The 24497-nt window shown below is 43.0% G+C and overlaps 1 protein-coding gene and 1 long non-coding RNA gene across 3 annotated transcripts in view; both read right to left on the bottom strand.

The window, feature by feature from the left end:
- ahr2 (aryl hydrocarbon receptor 2) overlaps nucleotides 1-9589 on the bottom strand; it is a 53177-nt gene extending 43588 nt beyond the window's left edge. The window contains exons 1-2 of one of the 2 annotated variants that reach the window (XM_069163944.1): nucleotides 9140-9589; nucleotides 1103-1290 (exon numbers count right to left, since the gene is read on the bottom strand). In XM_069163944.1, coding sequence (XP_069020045.1) covers nucleotides 1103-1290; nucleotides 9140-9198 — 247 coding nt within the window. In that variant the 5' untranslated portion in view covers nucleotides 9199-9589. Of the gene's footprint in view, nucleotides 1-75; nucleotides 132-1102; nucleotides 1291-9139 lie in introns of those variants that run through there. The other variant, XM_069163947.1, reaches the window with a different exon arrangement.
- Nucleotides 9590-22992: 13403 nt separating this feature from the next.
- On the bottom strand, nucleotides 22993-24433 carry LOC138207215 (uncharacterized). The gene is made up of 2 exons (XR_011179011.1): nucleotides 24372-24433; nucleotides 22993-23192 (listed from the first exon to the last, which is right to left on the bottom strand). It is a non-coding gene; the product is annotated as an uncharacterized lncRNA (long non-coding RNA).
- Between the last annotated feature and the right edge of the window lie 64 nt (nucleotides 24434-24497).

Below are 24497 nucleotides of genomic sequence, written 5' to 3'. Positions count from 1 at the left end.
GTACAAACATGCACAAACATGCACACTGCTGTTGTTCCCATGCTGCACTGTACCGAGCATAAAGGATTATATTACCATTTTAGTCCACAGAACAGGTGTACAGTAATACGCAGACTGTGGACATCTCATCTCCTTGACAACATTTACAGAGACATGCGCGCCTCTTCTCGCTCCACTTCTCACCTCCTGTTGCCGAGGAGGACCGGTCCAAATATGCGGTGAGCCAGAAGGGCCAAATTTCACAGTCCTGCACTGATATAGCCTCTCAGCTGGTGACTACCACACCCCTACCCAGCATTTACTGTAAATAGGAGCCTTGTCTTTCAGGCAGTCTGGATCTAATCGCTGCTATTTCCACAAGAGGCAGCAGAACAAAGTGAGGAAGCTCGCTGGAAACTCAAATAACCTTGCTGATCTTTCAACTATGCGCCATGTTGACAGAAAGGCAGAATTCACTTTATTATAAATAATCTACAGAGCCTCAGAGGAGAGATTTGTCTTTTCAAAGAGGTTAGAGAGCATCGTTCCTCTTCCATTTCGCTCTTAAAAAACAAACCCTCCCACCGCTATCCTGAGGGCTGACTTTACTTCTTTTTCAAGTATGTAATGGTTTTAAAGATCTACAGTTAAAGGCTGGAATGCTTCTTAACCATGAAAACCTTGTTTCAGAGGTCCAGATGTTGCTGAGAAAGCTTTTATTCCACTTCTACACTATTCAATGTATTTAATTGACCCAACAACTGCCAAAAATACAGTATTTGTTATACTGCCTTTGGTGCTGACTCCAGATATCTTTTCTTTCTAACTAAATGGTTGCTTGTGCTACACAATATTTCTTTCCTGCACTCAAAGTGAAAATGGGTGAACAGAATTTAATCACAGTCGAGACAGTAAAACAAATATATATTTACTTCCGGTAAGAGCCACAGACCAAGGTGAGGCTGGCGTCTCTCAACTGAAGCACAGCAGGATGTGTTTAGGCCCCAACATGAGAATACACCTGATCTAAAAAGGCTCAGAGTAAATTGTTTTCACTCAGTCACAGTGTGCTTGGCTGGTTATAAGAAAGCCCTCATTAATGTGATGGTCAGACGTGACTCACCGTTGAAGAAGCTCTTGACCTTCAGGTAGCCGACGCTGAGGCGGAGCACGGACAGCTTGTCCAGCCGAGCCCTGACCTCCTCGGTGAAGGGCAGCAGGCTGGTGAGCTTGTCCAGCTCACCGTTGAGACGGTCGCGGTGGCGTTTGGACGGGTTGGACTTGATGCCATCGGGAGGTGGAGGTTTGGGTCTGCGGATGCAGAGAGATAAAGACATTAAAACACAGCAACAATGGAGGGTACTCGTTGTAATATCACACCACTTTGGAGGTTATTTTGGTTCTGGACTAATAAACTTTAAAATCTCTCCTGACTCTTCAAAAAGGTCAGTTTCCCCTGAGAGTTAAAAGTTTGTTTGATACTGATGATGAGTACAACAAACAAGCTGGAGGCTAAATGTGAACCGTATACTGACGTGTTTGTGCGTCAGTGCAGCAGCAGCTGGGATGAATTGAGATGACACACCGATAACACACAAGAGATGTGATGCTGTAAGACTGCAGCACACAGCAGGAGGGATACATCAGAAAATAAATGAGTGTGTGGGACATTTTGCCTTCAAACCATTTAGTTTACAAAATGTCCAGAATGCCCGTCAGGACTTTCCAGAGTCCTGCAAAAACTCCGTCATCAGTCTTTATATTCACGTAGCAGCAGTAACGTGTACAAAGTGAGTTTACATACATGTGACAGAAATGATACACAACCTTAGGATGACATTTGTATAATCACAGTAATCAATCTAAAGTTGACTTGTTTTCCTTCAACGCTGGGCATTGAAACATCTGCTGTGTGGAAAACAACGAAGCCCGGACCACCTGGACTCTCCAGAGGCGGTCTGCTCCATCCACTGTTGCCACGGGAACCAGGTGAGCAGAGTGATGTCACCTGTTCCAGGACTTGTTTACCTCCGGTGCGCCCGTCTCTGCTCTGTCAGCACGTGTAAAAACAAGACTTACAGCAGCAGCAGATCACAAACGATCTGCATCAGGATGGATCTGAGATGGTCTCAGGAAACAGAGAGCTTCCTCTCCAGATGAGCTTTCCACCTTTTGAAAGGTCACATTTATTTAGACTAAACATGAAACAGGAAAAGCACTGGCTTCAGGGACTCTGAGCAACAGGTGAACTGCTACATGGGAGTGACTTACAGAGAAACACGAGGGAGGATGTTTCATTTCCTTCGCACATTTTATTTACTTATTTAGCTGTAAGTGAATTCTTTACTTCGGGGCAATCATGAAATTCATCAAACTTTCCATCCAGACAGCGGAGAACACTTTCTAACATGATGGTCTACTTAACAGTGTCACCCGCCCCGTGCTATCAGCAGCTTAAGTCTAATGATATTAGTTTCCATATGTGCCTCAGCGCAGCAGCATGTGTTATCAAAATAACTGGCTTGATAAAGACTTGTGTGAAGAGATAAATAAACCCCGTTTGGCTGCAGGTCAAGGCCGTCAGACCAGATGAAGCGCCGCGGCAGAAAGCCGGTCTGTATCTGTAACTGAACCCTGATGACCGGCGGTGAACCCAGTGGCTTCTCGTCTGTAACTCAAACCAGACCTTCGCCACACAGAGGGGCTTTTCTTTTTCCCAGGGAAGGTGTGAAGCTGTGGAGCACCTCAAACCGCATCTCATTTACTTTGGAGATCCGTCTCATTTACACCAAGCACTGGTTGGTTTTGGGTTACTAGTTTTTATCCGGGTTGGGGGGGCTTTTCGCTGGAGGGAGAGGGTCAGTTTAGTGCATATTTTCTTTTGCATTTTTCACCCCTTAAAATTACCATTTTAATATTTGTACCTGCAGGGAGTATCAGTAAAGATGGTTTTTAATAATTTGTTCAACTCCAATTAAAGTCTAAATCAACACAGAAAACCACCACAGACTTCCACTCAATTCAGTTCAGGACTGATATCAGAGTAGAAACAAGTTTAGAACCAAGACACAAGTCGTCTTTGCTTCTGCTTTCCACTTAAAGTAAACAAGTTTCCAGATCACTCTGCGTCTTGCGTCCTTCCCAAAAGATATCGGTGAACCGATAACTAACATACTCTGTGGTTGTTCAGCTCCTTCTCTTGTCAATCACAGCCCAGACGTGCTAAAAGACAAACCGCCAGCTATTATTTTTAAAATAAGAGTAAAGTTATTCAACATGAAGCTGAGAGGACAACCTACTTCTATCTGCCCTTGAGCAAGGCAAGTGAAAAGATATTTGTCTTGGTCACCTTTCATGGCTCCAGGCTTCCTGCTCAAAGACACTTCAGCAGAGCACCTGGTTGTTGTGGGAATGCACCCTGTGACCTCGCAGTTAAAGGTCCGGCTCACGCAGAGCAGCTGCACATCTGCTGGTTCTCCACTTAAATCAGGTTCAGATATTCCTGCTGATGACTCCGCTGGGGATTTCAGGTCAGGTGAGGCCACTGGTGAAGCTGACTGTGTGAGAGTGCACCTGCATGGCTGCATAGTTTCTGGGCACTGTGGCGTTTGACCCTTTAACCTCCAAAATCCTGGTTTGAAGTTACAGGAAACAACACAAACCACTTCAGAAAAAAGAAATGCACCAAGCAGGAACTTCAACAAGAAGTTTGTGTCGTGTATATCGGCTGATATCTCATGTGCTAAAGTATAACTTTAAAGCTGTATGTAATTATCTTAAATATGCCTCAAAAATATTTGATGAAATCAAACTTTCTGTCCCTTTGTGCTTCTGCTTTGGTCGAACATCTCAAAAGGAAACTGTCTGAAATGTAAATAGCTCCAGTGTCAGTTGCCAAACTTCAATGAGGGACTTCAACTGCTTTCAAAAATGCAGCTAAAACTTGCATAAAGAGTAAGAAACAAACCAAACAAGTATGGCAGAGGATTTCCATGTCTGCCATGCATGGACTGTAAAACTAAAACTTATGAAGAAATACATTAAATTCAGATGTAATCTGCCCGTGTCCGATTTCACAGGTTAAAGCCTTCAAAAATAACATTAAAGGGCAAATACCTCTTAAACTACAATATGAAAGCAGAATAGCCCGAGTCTAAACTGTACTGTGACTCCAGACGTGAGACGTCAAGTGTAAAACACAGCGAGGGGGGGGGGGCAGGAAAAGTAATTGTGGGAAGAGGTTGTGAGCTCAATGTCTGCTCTGTAGTGGAACATAAATGTGTAAAATGTGGACCCTGATGACCTCCCCCGCCCCCCCCGCCGCCCAACACCCCCTCCCACCGTGTAAATAAGACATCTGCTTCCAATAATACTCCAGAAGACGACATATCTGAAATCGAGGTGGGATGGCTATCGCTGCATTCCTGACGGCACAACTCCCTGCGAGAACAATGAGCGACCAGTGTTATTGCTGCTCGCTTTATCTAGCAGATCTGTCCTGGAAGGGGCGTGTACTGTATATATGAGTGTGTGTTATACGAGTGAGTGTGTGTGTGTGTGTGTGTGTGTGTGTGTGTGTGTGTGTGTGTGTGTGTGTTGGACTTGAAGAAACACTCCCCCGCGTTCGCACAAAGGCACTTTGTCTCCGACGGGGCTACGACACCTTTTCAGAACAAAAGAAACTAAATACGATTTTGGCGCCTGTTCCCCGCTGGAGCTATGATACACGGAAAAGAAAAACACAGCACACAAGAGGCGTGTCGGAGCTCCACCGAACACCAGAGACAATATAATACCTGCAATCCAACACCTGTTTCTCCATCACACCAACCACAGTATGAACAATATCAGGAGGAAGCACTAAAAGGGATATATATATATAACTCATTTCCTACGTTTTAACTTTCAATATACATGTTTTTTGGGTCAGTTGTATCACCATATTGGAGTCAGTGTTATAACGTCCAGGAAGTGACAGCAGGGAGGCTGATGTCAGTCACATGTCAGTCACATGTCAGTCATAAGAGAAACAGCGCTGCAGCATCACATCAGCGTGACGTCTGCACAAAACTACCAACACAAGAAATCTGTCCAGCAGCAACATCTGACCGTTTAACCCTGCATGAGTTTGGTCGCAGGAATCGTTACTCGAACTGATCTGCAGGCCAGCACCGATACGAAAACCTTCCGTATACCTACTCCGTTTGGTCAAAAGTATGTGGACACATCCCTGTTTCCACATGTTGACGTGTGTTTGGTCTGAGGCAGGTTTGCATGGTTTCTTTGGCGATGCACCAATGCAGATTTTAGTCTTCTAAAAGTAATATATTTGCTCTGTTTCTAAATTTAAAGTCGGTATTACAGCTGAAATGTTTTGTTTAAAACTCACAATACTCGGATGATCGATTTACTGTTTGAGACATTTTTCAAGACAAAAATCCAAACATTTGCTTCTTATTTGCTGCTTTTCTTTGTTTTAGATGACTGTAAATTTAATATTTTTGGGGTTTTGGCAACACAGGATGGAAAATATGTTAACTTTTTGACGTATTGGAGACAAAACATCTTGTCGATTTATGAAAAAAAAAGTGATTGTTGCGGTGCGAGTTTGGTACAAACAGCATGATCGCCAACTGGTTAAGTTATATTTTAGTGAGCTCTGGGGAAGACTCTTTTCTGTTTCAACATGACAAGCTCCATAAACAAACAGTTTAGTGTGGAGGAACCACGGATGGAGAAAGAAAGCTGAATGCAAATTTACCTAGTGGCCACTCGCAGTACTGCAATATAAAAATCCTGGCAGAGAAGCATTATAAAAGTGAATTTCGATTGCCAGATTCCAGAGAAGCAATTTGTAAAGTCTAGGAAACTTCTTTTTTTTTTTAGCTTAAAAGCAGCCAAAAAGCAAAAGTCATCCAAGTGAGTTGGCAGCATTTTAAAGTCCAATATCCAATTCCTATAATGTGTCCGTGGGAAGAGGTGTGCACAATTCCCTGACCTCGGCCTAATGCAACACCTCTGGGATGAACTTTAACACCAACAGATGATGCCAAACATCTCTGCAAACCCCTGCAGACTGAGCCCAAACTGTGAATGCAGCACATTAACGCCGAGGATTTTGGAAACGAGTATTTAACTGTAGCTGTAATGTTGATATCCAAATCTATTGTTTTTGTTCCGTCTTTTTTTATGACTTCAATGCAGCTGGATGCGTTCTCTGTGTCCTCTTTCTCTTCAGCTCTCACACACATTACAATAACTTTACTCATTCTACTTTTTACAAGGCAGTGTAAACATAAAGGTACGCTGCCTCGGGGTGTACTGCTGTGACGCCGCCTCCAGACTTCTCTGTAGGTGAAACAGACTCTCCCACACACTCAAAACTCACTCACTACAACCAACACCGTTTCCCTATAAGAAAAAGAAAGGAAAGATAAACTCCCCGAGAGCAACTTTTCCCTAAAAAAACGAACATGGCAGACTTACGTAACTGTTTGCGTGACACAGAACTATGTTAATTTGAGTCGAGGGAGGGAGGAAAAAAACAACCCCCCCAAAAAACACAGAGACAGAAGGAAAGACAGGAAAAAAGTATGTTGTGGCAGTCGGAGGAGGAGGAGGAGAAAAAAAACAGAGCAGTCTCAGATTACGCCATCCTCCCTCCTTCCCTCCTCCCTCATGGAAACATCGCGTGAGAGTGCTCTCGCTCCACGTCCTGATTATGATTAATGCAGGTAGTACCACACATACTGAAACCACGGTTCTGGCAGGGTTCTGCCGTGGTTCTCTGCTCAGGCCTGTGGTTCTGTATGGAGCAGTTAACACTCAGTCTACCTTGTTAAAGTTAAAAAATCACATACGGGTGAAATCACAGCGAGGGAAGACAGCGTGGCTGAGAGCAGCCCTTGTGTTGGGAAAGGGTTCTTTACAGCACCGTCAAAGGTCTACGACAAAACATATCAGGACCCCTCTGAAGGTTCTTTACAGAACTTTTTCTGAACACTTCTAAAGTTTCCTAACAGCACAATATGGGTCTGGGATGAACTTGTATGAACCCCTTCAGATGTTTTTAAAGTTGCATAATGGGTCTAAGATTTGAATATGAAGCTTTGGAGCCATAAAAGTTATTTGCACCGCTACGAAGGGTCGAACAAGAACCTTCAGCTTACCTAAAGATCAACAATAAACTATTTGAGAGTGGTGCTTTAGAGAACCTCGCCACATGTTCTTTATAGCACTTTAAAGGGTCGAGTGAGAACCAACTAAATGTGGTGCTTTATTTTCAGTTTTCCACGAAGGGTCTATCGTGGTTTTTCATGGCACATGGATCTGTTACACAATATTGGAGCACGGTGCTTCTGAGTACTTTCTTAAGAGCTGTCTTACTGCACCACAGAAGTGCAGTCATTATTGAAAGCAGCATCGAAGGGGTTCTTATGGCCTCACTAAGAGTTTAGGAGGAACTATTTGAACAAGAAGCTTTAAAGAACCTCATTAAATATGGAGAACCAGTGACACATAGTGTGTCAGAGAACTATAAGGGTCTTTCCAGCAGTTAAGTGTTGATGAAGAAGCACTGTTATAGAAACCCTCTTTAACATTTTAGCATAATTACAGGTCCACAAAAAAGTAATTAACGAATTAGTTCCTGAGATGGACCAATTTCAGAATAATCTAGTTTGGTGCAGGGGGGACTGTCCCCTCCACTGGGTTCTTTACAGCACAGTTAAGGATCAACTGAGTGGTTTGTATTATTTCAAAAATTGCACCTTAAAGGTTCAGTGAACAAACATTTTAGCACTTCCTGTGTTCTGGGCTTCAAAATAGAGCCAAAAGGGAATCAGTTTGTGGTTCCAACAAGGTCCAGAGGCCTCCAGTAGACGTTAAATGGGTCCTGAAAATCATGATTAACTTTACTGACAAAGAACGGGAGTGCAAAGACCGTAAAGGTCCAGGGAGAACTCCTCAGTGCTATAAATAGCATTAATAAAGGGTTCCTATCACCATTCCTATCGTCCCCGGCTCGATTCATAACCACCAGACCTTTACTGCATGTCATGGCGCTGCTTTCTTCCCCTACCTTTCCTGTTTTTCTAGTGTGCAACATAGACATCATAAAAGTTAGTCTAACAGAACGAACTCCTTTATGTTTACACAAGCCTGAAGAATGATTTTCCGGCGCTACAATATGCAACAGAAGTTCTCAAATTGTGGTCAGGGGCCCTTGAAGGGTCCTCAAGGGGAATCCACGGGGAAAGAAAAATGCCATATACATGTTTGATTAAACTCAGAAGTCGAATCAAAAGAAGGTGGCATGATGATTTGATTGATGTGGGGTTTCACTGTTAACCTCTCCGCATACGGAGCCTGCTCAAACAAAAACTCAGAAAAATGTCAAATTCCAGTTCGACACATCTACGAATAGAGATGGATGAGTTTACAGCTTTTTAAACCACAAAGATCTTTTGCACAAGTCGGCCCGGGAAGCCAGGCTGTCTCAGATGGTATAATTAGATTTAAATAACACTGAAGCAACAGTTTACTTTATTTTCCATGCTGGATAGGCCCGCAGTGTTGTTGGACTCTAGCACTTCACAATACCTCGGTGTGGCTGGCCAACATTGCATAACCACAGCCGGGAAAATAGACTTTATGGCCTTATGGATTCAACAATGCAGCAACTATTGCAAACAGAGTACAACTACACTTATTACACTTATTCACGTGCAACACAGCCTGTAATGCATGAGTAGTCTGGAGGTGTTTGCACAGCTGCACCTAATAAAGAACAATCTGTTGTGTATATATGGTGCAAAGCTACAAATATTACATGTGTGCAACAAACTTAAACGGACTATAGAGCAATAAAAGCCTTTTAGAAATCCATGAATGCATGTTAAGTTTCTGTTGAAGTACATGTGTCATAGCCACTATGGGATATCACAGACTTTGTCCATAATAGTAGTCTCATGCATGGTACATTAGTTTTACTGTAAATGTACAATAACGTGCCTCAAAGCTGCAGTACAGGCGCATGATAGTGAACACAAAGTGCAATAACGTCACTGTTTCTCGCTTTATAATGACCCCAGACACGCTATAGGACAGCGGACAGATCTTTGACAGTGATTTGGGAGGTTTTTTTCGGCTGTTGACTTACATTTTCTGGACCGGCTTCTTCCGTTTCTTCGCCGCGTAAAGCGCCGTGTTCGGCAGCATGCTGATCTCAAGAGCGAGCAAAGTGGGGAAAAAGTGACTTTATCCCGACTTTTATGTGCACAAATACAGGTCCAGACGCGTTTCTAAGACTCACATGCCCTGAAAAAGGAAGAATAAGGCTGGAAACGAGACGTTAGAAAATCCCTTGCTTCATGAGCGCCTCTGAACGAGCTTTTGAAAAACGATTTTCTTTTTTTTCCTTTAAGTCCGACAAACTTCCGCCAACTGTTTGCAAACTATCGCGACTCTCCACATCCCTGCCGTTTACGCGTCTCCATACCTGATTCCTGGAAAGAAATGCGACTTTTATATGTCAAAACAATTGGAAAAAAGTCCTCGGAGGATATTTATGTAAGTCCTCTTCCTTCTCTGCGCGTCACCCCCGTTGTGATTTGACAGGGCCGCTGAGGCGCGCACCCGCTGCGGTCCGATGTAGGTGTGTGCGTGTGCGTGTTCGTGTGTTACTGTAATGCGAGAGCAGAAATATTTAAGGTGGTCTAATGTGGGCCAACTGAGAGCAACACTGCAGGCAAGAAAAGGCTGGAAAATCTCATTTCAACCGGGAAGACCTTAACGGTTTTTCTCAATGTATTTTACAGCCTTTTGTTTTGGGGAAAATTGTTTTTTAATAATAATATACAATTATTGCAGTATTGATGTATCGCTATATGTTTAGAAATATTTACATTTATCTAAAAATATTTCTAATTAAAAACAAATCATGTTTATATTGACAAATATTTTTGTGAACTTAAATAAATAAATTGACAAGTATAAATTTGTAAAATACATGCATTTATGAAACAATTCACATTTACAGTAAATTAAAAATAAATAACTTTAATAATGTTAATAATGAGTTAAGGCAAATATATGGTGGCCCCTGAGAGCTGTCGCGACTGGGTTTGTCCCCTCACTCATGCACAGTCATGAAGCAGAATTTAAAGCACTCGCACCTTATAATACCACTTGTGTCCCCAGAGGCCGCTGTTGCACACAGTTTAACAAATGTTGATTTTCAGATTTATCCATCAGTTTCTGGGTTTGAAATCCCATTTAGATTTAGTGTTCAATCTTTCAGTTTCTATCCAGTTATTTCACTGGGATTCGTTTTTTTTTTACAACTTTACCTTTTCCCCTGACACCTCTAGCAGTATAAATCTCCAAGGACATCTGTGTTTGATCGAGTCACTTTTGGAGGAGACGCTGGTTCAGCCTGGCCTTCAGGTCCTCTGAAGGACATTTTCGTGGGCTGCATCCTTCAGCACCTGCTTCGAGAACTGAGACACAACTTGTGAAATTGTGGTTGAGCTAAGAACAAAAGCTGACTGAAAAGATGACATTTGGGAGATTTTCTCGTCACATCTAGTAAAAAAAAACTTCCAAGATTCAGTCAAATTTAGAGTAAAAACAGGATTTTGGCAAACTGTAACTTCATTACCAACTGGGTGAAGGTGAAGGTTGAGTTTCTGGGGCTGAACTTTATCTGCACTGGCAAAAGTTGTGTTGTTTCAACATGCGCACGTACATATTTATTTAATGTTTCGGTCATTTGGCAGTTAATCACTGCGTCCTCCTACGCTTTGTCAGAATAAGGCGAACCTTTACAGGGTTGTGAATGTGAAAGATTCCTGCATTGTTCATTGTATTCAGTGTAGTCAGTGTCAGCATGATATATCCCTGTTTTCGTGCTCAGAGAGAGACTTGCTTCGGCACGTCAAAGACCAAATTTACAAAACTCTTTGTGAACTTCAGGCTGAAAATAAGGAGCTTCTCGGTCTCAACATCTGTCAGCTGAAAAGTAAACTGGAAATTTTGTTTTGTTTCTTTATTTGTGACTCCTCGTCACGATGGTTCAGGTTGTGTAACACGTTGCTGGCTTCCAAGGGTGCAGTTGTAAACATGAACTGTCACGCATCAGGATTCTTCTGGACGGAAATTATGACAAAAGAGAAACCGGGTTTTTATTTAGAGTTTAAAGTTCAATGCTGTTTTTTTTCCTCCAGAAAAAAATTCTTCAGGTGTTTATTTAAAGAGAAATGTGTTGATATCATCAGATCAGACACTGAATCATGCAGCCACAACTTCTGCAGAGACACCAGAGCAAATAAACAAAACAAAGGGTGTAAGACAGATAAACAAATATTGTGGTGCAGCCTTCAAAATGTAAGAATTTAGTAAAGACATGCATCGATCCCCAAAGTTTCATCAGTACAAGATATCAGCTGTTTTATCACATATCCTGAACTGTACATCATCCATAAAGTAGGCTAATTTCAAGAAGAACTTATTTTATGACGCCAAACAGGATCTGCTAATGAAGCAGGAGCCGCCTGAAGACCCTCATCATGTCAAATTAATTTTATATATTTTACAAACAATAATAATCAACCAATCTTGGGTGTTAAGTATCTACTGATGATGAATACTGTCAGTTGAATAGGAACCATGATGGATGTTTGTGCATGTTATTCTGGTCCCTGCAGAAGCTGCCTTGCTCAGTGGCGACTGAGCGGTGGTCACAGAAGCCTGAGGACACGGGAACTTCAAACTGGAATCGAAACTGTCTGGAAATAAGAGCGTTTCATCCTACTTATGAAACTAAACAAACAAGGTCCAAAGTACCTTTAATTAAGATAGTTTGAGTACGACAGTGGATGGTCTCACTTTATGATGGATGGATTTATATGCTGAGGTGGAGGAACACCTTTAGTTTAAATCTCCCCTCTGCAGTCTGATCTGGCACACTTATAGAAACAGATTCTTCACTGTAATTAAAAACAACTTCTCAGTTGTTCCTGCTTTGCATGTAAAGCTGTTGCAGGTTGGCTGGCAGCTCTCAGGGGGGACTCTTGGCATCCATGTTGCCATGGCATCGCATTGTGTTTAACGTTAAACACGGCAGTTCCACGTCAACAGCTATCTGCGATGTGCCACCTCCCGGTCCTGGTAAAATGCAACCTTTGTTTAAAATGCAGCCGCATTTGAAAACAGCTCGGCTCGGGCCCGAGCGCTTGGCAGCGGAGCCCCCTCACTTTTCTTTATGAGGCGCTTTTAAAAAGGGCCACAGCTTTTTCTGTTTCAGCTCGGCTCTTTCTCACTCTAGGTTGAAGGATTTTGAGGAGCATGACAGGTTGATTTGTGCCTGCGACACTGAAATTTAATGGCTTTGTGATCTTGAGACGCTAATTGAGCCGATCAGTTGTTGTTCTTAATTGAGACGTCCACAAATTGATTTATACCCGGTAATTAAAGAAAATGATAGCCCTTCATGAAGAATAATAGGTAACTGGAGTCCTTGGCTGACAGAGTGAATGTGAATCAGGAGTTTCAGTGTTTCTCCTCTGATCAGAACTTGTCAGCTACAGCAGCTGATTTAAAAAGACGCCAGGTTTTTGTTGCTGGGATTAACTGTACAGAGAACAGAGGAGGTTAGGAAGCCAGCAGCCGTTGTTCCTCATCATTAGCATTCTCCATGACTAAACTCCACCAGTTTATATATTTGGCAGCACCAAAACAGGCTGAAGCACCGCAGTAACTTTCCACTGTGCCACCACAGGCTGCTGCTGCGGCGTTTTATTGCGACATGCAGAGGTGGCATTTACACAGCAGTAAACGAGCTCCCAAACTCTGACTACAATTTGTGAACTTTCTCTTCATCATGTTTAAGCTTGATTTAAAGCAGGGGAGGGTTCAGCGGAGAGCAGACGCCCTGTCAGATCTCAGCTCCACACCGCATGATGCCTTGCTCAACAGCACCTCATTTATTGTCCTGCCGAAGAGCTTCAAGTTGACTTTTATCCTGAAAAGACGAGTAGAACATACTGAATGAATCCATAAAAAAAAATCATCAGTGGTTCAACATGCTCCACAAAGAGAATCGAAGCTAGTTGTGTAATAGATGATGATGAAAATCCTGCAATCACCTTGATAAAAATGTTGCTGATAAAAAGGTCAAAGGTCACTGTTACTTCACATGTTTGGGGCCATAAATCAAGAATTCAGACGCTGATTAAGTGGACTTTCAGCTTTTTTGTGGTTCAAGAGAAGAGAAGTTGGATCAAATCATATTTTAGGCAACAATGAGCTTTTAAATTTCATGTCAACAATGTGTGTTTGCCGCTTTCCTGTTTCAACACGTCTTTGTCCTCATGCACGCAGCCAGCCTCAGAAAAGAAGGTGCTGGCATGCCTGCACGAAGCCCTGACCTCAACCACACTTAAAAATGGAAGACTCATGGTTCAGGTGTCCACGTACTTTTGGTTTCTGAAAATCTCAGATCTGCTCTCCATTATGATTAAATCTCATATTTTAACTCACGTTCGGTTGTTTTCTGGTTCAACCGATGGCTGTCGGAACGACATCAGCATCTGTCTCCGTGTGCTCGTCCTCGCCGCTTTGACACGTCTCCAACATGTGAAACACGGACGGGACGGCGAAACTTTCAGACAAAGAAAGGTCTCAAATTAGCATCGGGGCACCGACAGACAGGGTTAAAGGATGTAGATCAAGATATGATTAAAGGTCGCAGCCGCTGGAAATTACAGGCCTGCTGCAGTCATGTTATTTTCCATGTCAGGCCGGCCCGGAAGGACTCGGACCTGCGGCTCATCCTTCAGCCCTGGTTAGAAAGCCGGATGAGAGAAGGCAGGCTGCCTCTCTGGTTGGTGAGTTAGGATGCAAACGAGGGCTCACAGGAGGGAGACTCTCGGTTTGTATTAAACTGTGGAAGTGAGGAAATAAAACATTTTCTCATTTGAGCTTTTTGTTTTTATCTATCTGAGAATTAAGAACCTGATAATATCTATTTTGACTGGAAATGCGTTCATCCCCACGTTTTAATGATGATGGTGGAGAACAGTATGTGTTCTGTTGACTATGAAGACTCAGCTTTGATCCACATCGTTTTCGTCCTTGCCTTGAATGTTTCTCAACTCATCAGCCGTGTTTTACTGCAGCAGCTTTTCCTTAACGGCTGAGAACCTTGTGCGGTTTCTACTGGCTAAATGAGGCCAAAAACTACGCCCGCATGTGGTGGTGCTTTCCAAAAGTGCAGGAACTTTTGGGTTAGAGTTTGCGACTCTGAAAGTCACTGAGTAACTGACCAGTATTTCACTTTTCTTTGTGCTTTGTGAAAACGGCATGGTGCTACAGAGGAAACTCAGATGGCGTTTCACAATGACAAGGTGTACCGTAACAATTTTTTAAGGCCATTTTCATAAGTGAAAAATAATTTGCTGAATCTGCATTGGCCTTTCATTTAAGTAGAAATGCTAACTTCCCGGACATTAGTCCTTGGAGCTAAAAGACATCTGGTGGAAGCTCAGTTAATTTTTCTCCTGTTTGTCGCCAGTAATTTGACATCAAACCACCTGAAACCAAAACTGTGTCCGTGGTGGGGGAACTGACCCTTTAAGTAAAGCCTTAACAGCCTCTAATTTGTGGCCTCACATAGCTTTTCATCACTGAAGCCTTTTCAAATGTCAATTACAAAGCTGGGAGCCACAAAGGATGGTCTGTTTGTGGGTTTTTATGGGGCTATTAGTCGTCATTTCTGCACCACGTGTTGTCAAAAGCATGTTAAAATGCAAGTGTGTTAAATAACTGGGCACATGATGTGGTCCAGGACACAGTATCATTGAATCTGGATCGTTAATATACAAATTCTTGCATCGTAAAACATGCAGGAACCCCTTCTTGGTTTTGGCTTGTTGAGCCTGTTTGTTTCTCTAATAGGACTGAAAAGGACTTTGTTAAAACAAATGTTGTAAAACTTTGTAAACCTTCAGAGGAGTGCGCAATCTTTGACCCTCACACTCTGTTTCAACGAAGGAAAATCACTGGAATTTGTGTCATGAGGTTTGCACCCAACAATGACAGCATTTTACTTAAATGAAAACAGCTCTGCCCTCGCCGAGAAGAGGGAAAACTCCATGAACAATAAAACTCATGATTATGACTGTTCCATATTGTTTCTGTTTAGTTTTTACTCTGTTAACCACTTATCCAAATGAGGAATTCAGCAGTTTGACGTTCAGAGGATATAAACTCAGGAATTAGGAAACATTTTCACTGCATTTACAGCTTCTAGACAGAATAATTTGCACACACACGGTGAAGCAGCGTCTCATCTTTGAGGGCTTTTTTTTTTTTGCTGTGAAGTGCTCTGTTGTTTTAGGGTTTATTTACTGTGGTTTTACAGTGTTTAATAGCTTTTCACACTGGAAACAGAGCTGGAAACAACTTTTTTTTAAATGAGAGGAATTAAACTGGATTTTAATTAACTATGAAACCGATTACAGAGTGGATTTACATGTCGGGTGAAGTGATCTCCCGACATTTGGCCCGGAGGTTATCTGAGTTTAGGTGCAAGAAAATCAGGAAGCAAAGAAGAATGGTGTTGGAAGAAATACTGACTGCATGCTTGTAACTTAAAATCAGCTAAAACAGGTATTTTGGGATATCTATGTCCGTGTTGGATTTACAGCTTGCTTACGCTCAACAACAACAAAAATAACCTGTTATTGCAGATTTAAGGTCAAAACTCAAGCCTGTAAAACATGTCAGGAACACCTTGAGGGACATTCTGCAAATTTTGCACAAAAAGGTCAAAGGTGACCTCACAGATCACGTTTGTGCTCATAACTCAAGAATTCACCCTCAACATTTCATACAAATATGTTATCAAGATAAATTCTTGGATTGACATTTTAAATCCCAAAGGTTAAAGGTCAACTTCACTGATATCTGCCAAAATACTTGCAAAGTGTTTTTTGAGGGATAAAACCACAAAATCCAAAAATCTGAAGTGTGCGTCTGGTCTTCCTCCCCTCTGATTTGTCTTTGCGGCCCATGTCAGATATCTGAGAGCTGCTGAGTCACCGAGCTGTTTGGAATCATGTTTTCATGACATTCACGTTAGTCATTGTTTACAGGATTAGACCGCACAAGTTGGCAGCAGCATGAAAATCCTTTAAAAGAAATACCGGTGGTGTTAGATGAACACGCGTGTTAATAACATGAAAGATGAGGCGTTAAAATGTCTCATTGTTAAGACTATTGTTGTTGAGGAAATGCCCTGTGGCAGGATCAACAGATGACTTTGTTTTAAGGGAATACGCTCCCTGGGGCTATTCACCTATTAATAAAGGACCTGCTGTTCATATATGAATTTTGGTTCTAGTTTGTTGTCATTTCTGCATTTATTTCTGATAATTTGAGTCTTTAAAAAGAAAATGTTTTACCAGCATAAACTGTTTGTGATAAATCCAATAAAGTTGACAGTAAAATATCATAAGATGAAGTCTGACTTGGGAAAAGTTTATCCCGATTGAACCTGCCAAAAGTATTTGTAGTTCGCAAACCAGCATGCTAACAATAGCTAAACAGAGAGAAGAATGATTTATTGTGAGAGTCCGTTTCTCATCATGTTGTCTCTACTTTCAGATCTCTCCTGTTTTGTTGTTCAGTTTTTTAAACATGTTTTATCCAGTAACGGTTTGTTTTAACCACAAAATGCAGAAAAGCACATTCATGAAATGATGACATGATGATGAGCGCTTCAACTCTTTCGTCGTGAGATCCTTCAACTTCAACTTCAAAAACTTTTATGATCTCTGACGCAGCAGAAACTCGTAGCAGGAGGGAGCTTTGTTTATTTTTCCTCTGATTTGTGATCTCTATGTACGTTGCTGCTGACGGCAGAAAAATGTCCCGACTTCAAACGGACGGCTGCAAATCATTTCTCTTCTGAGCAGTTTTGACCTCGACGTGTGAAGTCAAACCAGCCGACGCTCGGACAAACGAGGAGTTTCATTCAAACCGGTGAATTGAAAGGTGCAACACCTGCCTTTCTGCGTTCTTTAATTTCCATCATCTAACTTTGTGAATCTGGTCTGTTTAACACTGAAATGACACAGATTAATCTTCTTCGATTAATCGTGGTTTTATCTTGAATATTAAACTGAGAGTTATGACGGTGGACTATTTTAAAAATCTTCTCTAAACTATGGGTAGGTTGTGGGCAGAGACAGCCTTTGCATTTAAGATGACACACGTTACACCGCTTCACTCGCCAGTGGACACTCTGACATTGGGTCAATCAAAACAAAGTTAGGATCAGGATTATGTCCTGGTTTAAAGGGGAACTAATGTCCTGATGGTGATTAAAAAGCCATTTTTTTTAATTTGTTTTCTAATATCAAGCCCAGATGCAAACAGTGATAACTCTGCCTCAACACTGGGCTCTCTATATTATCCAATGATTTGAATATCCTCTGCCTTTCCGCCTGATAACTCTTCCCCCCCCCAAACAAATTGCTAACAAGCTGGCTGTGCACCACAGAGCGGCTCTAACAAGCGCTGATGCTGTTCGGTTGTGTGAGCGTGCGGTAAAAATAGGAGCAGAGGTTTCAGAGGCAGTTGGGTTAAAGTACAGGGTGGCGGGCTGTTAGGTCAGAGGATTAGACGGTTTCATGAGAGGATAGCGACTGGCAGTCAATCAGTCGGCTTCGTGGGAGGGCAAACGCCAATTTTCTGTATTTAGTCTGAAACAGTCTTAAACAAGTAAACACATCCGTCTTTAAGGTGGTAAAATCATCCTGGGTTTCCTCAAGTTAAGTGTCACAGGACTCTGGGTTAAAGTGCAGTTTGCTTTTATCATGCCCCCTCAAAATTAACACCAAACTCTGTATAAATAAAAAAAGATGGGGACAAATTGCTGCTCAGCTCATGTATCACATCTATTTTCTGCTGTAGGACATCTCAATTGTTTGCAGAATTTACTGTATGGCTATAAAAACAAGTATTGTGGTTCATATGCTGCCCTGTACTTGATGTCTGTCATCGCTTTGGAAGAACAAGGAATGGAAAACAAGCTTTTTAACATGCAAACAAAAAAAATTCAACCGCAAAATATCGAAAGACTACAAATGTAAAACAGTCACTGCTCCCCATACTCACATTTCACAAAAATTCACAGCTTGGAGAACGTCATCAACAAACCATGAGCAACATCATCTCGGAGATTCATGTAAAGACTTCAAACATACAGAATTGACGTGAGCTCTGTTTGAGCTTCTTCAGCCAGCGCTGGAAAAATGAAAGTACATTTATGAGCAATATGATGGAGAGCCACAGATTTTCTTTTCCTGCTTCATTTTTCGGATATCAAAGCCCCACGCGCTTCACTGCCCATCAGTGTCAAAGCTGGGAGTAACTTTAGAGGTCTGCCTGCTGCATCTGACCCTAATATGTGGAAACAGACCCAGAAAAAATGTCAGAGTGATGAGTAAAGAGCCGGTTAGAAACAAACCAAACAAAGGACGCAGAGTGGAATAAAAGAAAACGTGATCTCTCAGACAAAATGGTGAAATAATGAGCCATTAATCAACCTGATCCCAAACAGGAGCAATCAGGACTGTGCTGATGGATCTAAACAGAAAGCAGGACCTCAACCAGGAAAATCCCGCTGAATTTATTAGACTGACATGTATTATGTGAGTCTGGACAGACATGGAGGGAAACGGAGACTTGCCTGGCTGGTTGATAGATTCATCCTCATTTTACCAGGCAAGTCACGAAGAACTTCTTCATTAAACGATAGCAAGTGTGTTCAGTAATAAACACAGTGCTGCCCAGATTATACTTTCTACCAACACCAAGGTAGTCGGTGGGTGAAGTGACCCTTCGAGTGAGGCGGTGACAGCCTCTGACTTCAGCAGATATCACAGTTGCGCCCTTGAACAGACACTTAACTTCCAATTAGCTCGGTGGAGAGGCTGCGTGGAGCAGCAGGCTGTGGTTGGACTGGGCAGCTCCCAGTAGCTGACAGCGGAGGGCTGTGGTTGCACTGGGCAGCTCCCAAATGATAATGTGCGCTGCTTTATGAAACTGAATCACGGCATTGTTGAGAAAGAGTGAATGTGCCCGCCAAACTCACCCTGGATAAATAGGGGTTGGAGAAAAACCTCATCACCAACCTGGGAAGTGCAGATTTGTTTTCATGTATTTATTTTGATGAGCTCTCGGTCCATCATCCTGCTATGTGACTAACCGAGCATGCTGGGAAATGTTTTCGTCAGCGGCCGTCCATTCCAAACCCTGAAGTTTTGATGACTCATTCCAGGCCAACATAAAAAAAAACGTCTGGAAATTGAAACCATCGTTTTTGGTGAGCGATGAAATTAATGTTTCATGACTTCGGAGGACAGAATAAAAACACAGAAGGTGCCGCAGAGCCCTCAAGGCACACGAGAAATGATTTAATCCAATCCAAATCCAACCTAAATACAGAAATTCAGTTTTGATAACTCTCTGCTCGTTAGTCTCTGTTAGAGTCCAGTTTTCATGCTGCAGCCCTAAAGCCTGCCAGGTTCTTCCTTTCTGGCTGCCAGCACACAATAAAGATGTTGAGACATTTGTGTGGTGACTAACAGGTATGAAGGCTATAACAGTTTATTTGTGTTGGTGGGAAATGACGCATCCAGCATGGAAACCTCCATTGTTTTTGTAGCTTTGGTTATGATTCCTGTTGGTTTTTGATAACTTATGACTCACCGACATCACTACTGAGATCACACACAGGATCTAAACAAACTTGTGTTTCCATATCCACAGAAAACTGGTTTAAATTACCGCTGATTTCATCCTGGAATTAATGAAGCATTTCATAAAGTGCTATCTGTCTTTGCTGCAGAGAACGGGCTGTTTAAACAGACTGTGATAGATTACAGAAGTTTTCAAACTCACTGATTTCATTTCATTGTTTTGAACCATTTTTAAAGAGCAGGAGCTGGAGTCGTTGGGGTGTTGATGCTCTTTTATTCCTCGTGATGATATATATTATATTTCTGTTTGTCTTGTTGACATCTGTTTAACTTATCGTGTTCTTAAATTGTGCTCCTGTCTGTCGTGACCCGGACCGCCTTCTCAACGGGACCTTTCCTGGTTCATTAATGGTTCAATTTAAAATAAACCTGTGATTTTAGATGTAATTTCCACTGTATTGGACAGAAGAAGCTTCTCCCACTGAACAGTTGAGTAGGAAGTCACAGTATGACGTCACTAATATGCGAAGTCGTGTGTGATACGACTTTTCAAGCAGGCTTTAGTGAGCAAAACAGCTTTGAAATATATCACAACACTTTGTCCTGTTTGACCTGAACGCAGCGTGACTCACAGTCGGTGTGAGTGGAGAAACATGGTAACCGGGCCGTCAGTGAAGTACACACTACACCCCCCCCCCTCCCACACACACACACACACACACACACACACACACACACACACACACACCCCTCTGAAAAACACTGGAGCTTCATTCGCACGCGAAGGTGCTGCTTCAGCCCTCACATTCTCAGGTGGTGAATTCAGTGTGTGTGTGTGTGTGTGTGTGTGTGTGTGTGTGTGTGTGTGTGTCAGCCCCGGGCCCGAGACTTTGGGGGACCGGACTCTGGGAGGAACTGTGCTGGTCCAGACTGTTATTACTGCTGTTACACACACACACACACACACACACACACACACACACACACACACACACACACACACACACACACACACAGTGTGACTCGACTCGTCTGGCCTCTTTGCTCATCTGGGGTTAATTAACATCACCACTTCTCTGCACACACACGAGCTGTGGTGTATGACTGTAAATTGTGTGTGTGTGTGTGTGTTTATACGGGTTGGACACACACACACACACACACACACACACACACACACACACACACACACACACACACACACACACACACACACAGTGTTGTGACAGCGGCTTCCCATGAACTCATTCAACCCATCAAAATAAAAGCTGATATTTGGGACTCTCTCTCTCTTTTTTCTTTGCTCTCAAATAATTTCCTTCTTTTTACTGTTTGGAACTTTTCCAGGATTTCCAAGAAATGGTCTGAAAATTCAAGGGTGCCCCAAAATATACACGTGTTTGTTATATTCCCTGTTTTAACTGTATTTAGTTGTTTTGTCTGAAATACTGTCTTTGTGTTTTCAGGTTGTCCATCCTGTTGTCGTCATATCTCAGGAACACTTTGAGAGTGTTTCCTCAAATCTGCCACAAACGTTCACTTGGATTTAAGGATTAACGAGAATTGTGGTCAAAGGTCAAAGGTCACCATGACCTCACCACACATTTATTGCCAAATTGACTGATGAAAGTGACACTGTGTAAAGAAAATATTACAAACTATAAACTCCAGATTATACCGTTTTTATTGTCTCTTTTGACTCCACGTGAAATAAATCCCTTTTTAAAATGATATATTTTCACATTCCTGTAATGATCTTGTGGGACAGCCGGGCGGGAAACTTGACTCTTCTCTGGAAAAGACGGCGTTCCTGTCGAGAAATTACCCAGCTCTCCCGGGAAATTCACGGTGTTTTATCTCTTTGATTTCTCCCCTCAAAACAATTTCAGCTCATTCTTTCCTTGGCCGCCGCAGCGCTGCTGTTACTGAGAACACCGTTAACTCAGCCCACCGCTCAAATTGATTTGACAAACACTGAGGATGTGAGTCACAGATGAAATTTCCCACCCTGGCGGCGCTCCCGAGCCCGTCTCGTTGGGGCTTTAATGGACACAGTGAAGTTGTTTTTAGGTGGGAAAACACACGCCAAAATCCAAACTGTTTACTATGTCCTCACCTGCTCAGCTATCAGCCTGCACAGCACAATAATGGAGATGTTGTTACAAACACAGGCCTGTAAAGCCAAAAGTTGATCAACCATCACACTGTCCAGCTCCCAGTCACATCTGTGCTTTTGAGGTAAAACAAACGCTGAATGTGGAAAGTCCCATCAATTACAGAACAACACATTCCAATTTTCAATGTAAATATCAGGTTTTATTGATGCATTTTGATTTTGTGTCTCCTGTAAATTAATATTTGAAACACATTAAACAGCTCTGCACACACACTTAGATGTTTTCACTTATTCCGGCTGTTTGCAAGCGTTGGTTGTTGGGGTTGCATTCACATGTTTTCAATAGCATTTCAGTACTGTAGCTGTTTATGTCAAAAGGTTGTGAATCTTTTCTATATTTTTGCATGAATTTGACCTAAAAAAGTCATAAAATTAGATTAAGAGTCAAAAGCTGCTTTGTTTTGCCCACTGAGCTGTTACAAGGCTGCTGAGGTGTGTGTGCTTTCTATAAAGGCAGTTCATTAACAAGCGTCACACGGTTTTAATTTGGGGGTTTTATTAGCCGATAAACACACAGACGTGATATATTTACTCTGCCACTGAGGCTGTGTGTGTGTGTTTAAATATTTAACGAGGTAACAAGAGCACACTGTTGTTCAGGCTTCGATAATAAGATCAAATTACTTTTCCTTAAGATTTAAATGTTCTCTTCTGTTAATCTCTTTATTTTATTTTGTTCTGTTATTACCACCTCTCCTTCTCTACATCCCTCTCCCTCTTTTATCCTCTTGAGTTTCTTGTTTTTATTCAATATTATTGAGCTTCATTATGTTTTGAATCTGATGAGTGACTGCAAATATCAATTGTGGTCCAACAGTACCCTCTGCAGGCCAGTGGTGGCATTGCAGCCCACACAGTTCATTTTCACTAATGAGGACATGGAGGGTGAGACACTTGTCCTTCCTCTCCCCTCCTCCCCCCCTCTCTTAAATATTAATATTAATAACATTAAATATGTACATTGGGTTTTTATCTCTTTTATACTAATTATAAAGTGCATTTCTTACAAGACTCCATTTTCATTTCTTTTGTTTAACACCGGTTTTTTTTGTTGTTGTTTACAAATCACAGAATTTAAGGTCAATAAGTTTGAGTTGTTTTGACTCACCGGAGGAGTGAAGCCGCAGCTCTCCGTAGGTCGGTCGGTCGGTCGGAACTAAATCAAAACAAACCGGAGACCGGAGCCGACTTGTTGCTGCTGCACGCGCCTCTTCCGGGGGTTTTTAAAAATGGCGCTCTCGCGGCTCCATCCGGGGTTTTTAAAGGCTTCGCTGTTTCCGGCGGAAGAGAATATAAATTGTACTACTGCCCCCTACTGGTCATTTTAACAGACACGTTTGTTTCTTTCTGGTGTTCATGTCAGACCTGATTGAGTGATATCTCCTTCCTATCTCCCTTCTCTCCCCCCTCTCTACCTCCTCTCTCTCTCCCCCCTCCTCTCTCCCTCCTCTCTCCCTTCTCCCCCCTCTCTACCTCCTCCCCCTCCCCCCTCCTCTCTCCCTTCTCTCCCCTCCTCTCCCCCCCTCTCCCCCTCCTCTCTCCCTCCTATCTCCCTCTTCCCCCCTCCTCTCTCCCTTCTCTCCCCCCTCTCTACCTCCTCTCTCTCTCCCCCCCTCCTCTCTCCTCCCCCCTCCTCTCTCCCTTCTCTCCCCCCTCTCTACCTCCTCTCTCTCTCTCCCCTCCTCTCTCCTCCCCCCTCCTCTCTCCCTCCTCTCTCCCTTCTCCCCCCTCTCTACCCCCTCCCCCCTCCTCTCTCCATCCTATCTCCCTCCTCTCCCCTCCTCTCTCCCTTCTCCCCCCTCTCTACATCCTCCCCCCCTCCCCCTTCTCTCTCCCTCCTCTCCCCCCTCTCCCCCTCCACTCCCCCTCCTCTCTCCCTCCTATCTCCCTTCTCTACCCCCTCTCTCCCTCCTCCCCCTCTCTCCCCTCCTCCCCTCTCTCTCCCTCCTCTCTCCTTCCTCCCCCTCTCTACCTCCTCTCTCTCCCCCCCTCTCTCCCTCCTCCTCTCCCCATCCTATTTCCCCCCTCTCCCCTCCTTCTCTCTCCTTCCTCTCCATCCTATCTCCCTTCTCTCCCCTCCTCTTTCCCTCCTCCCCCTCTCCTCTCCCTCTCCTTTCCTTCTCCCCCTCCACTCCCCCTCCTCTCTCCCTCCTCTCCCCTCCTCTCCCCTTCTCTCTCCCTTCTCCCCCCTCTCTACCTCCTCCCCCCTCCCCCTCCTTTCTCCATCCTATCTCCCCCCTCTCCCCTCCTCTCTCCTTCCTCTCCCCTCCTCTCCCCCCCCTCTCTTAAATATTAATATTAATAACATTAAATATGTACATTGGGTTTTTATCTCTTTTATACAAATTATAAAGTGCATTTCTTACAGGACTCCATTTTCATTTCTTTTGTTGTTGTTGTTTACAAATCACAGAATTTAAGGTCACTAAGTTGGAGTTGTTTTGACTCACCGGAGGAGTGAAGCCGCAGCTCTCCGCAGGTCGGTCGGTCTCCGTCGGCCCGCGGAGCAAACATTTGGGACGGTGATGGTGAGATGAAGCCTCATGAGGCATCGAGGTTCATTTCTCGGAGCTTCA

The sequence above is a fragment of the Embiotoca jacksoni genome, unplaced genomic scaffold (genome assembly GCF_022577435.1).
Source record: "Embiotoca jacksoni isolate LCO1_2020_lvr unplaced genomic scaffold, fEmbJac1.0.p SCAF_30, whole genome shotgun sequence".
NCBI classification, from domain to species: Eukaryota; Metazoa; Chordata; class Actinopteri; family Embiotocidae; genus Embiotoca; species Embiotoca jacksoni.
Note: the sequence above shows the minus strand (reverse complement) of the source record. Positions and strands in the feature narration are given on the sequence as shown.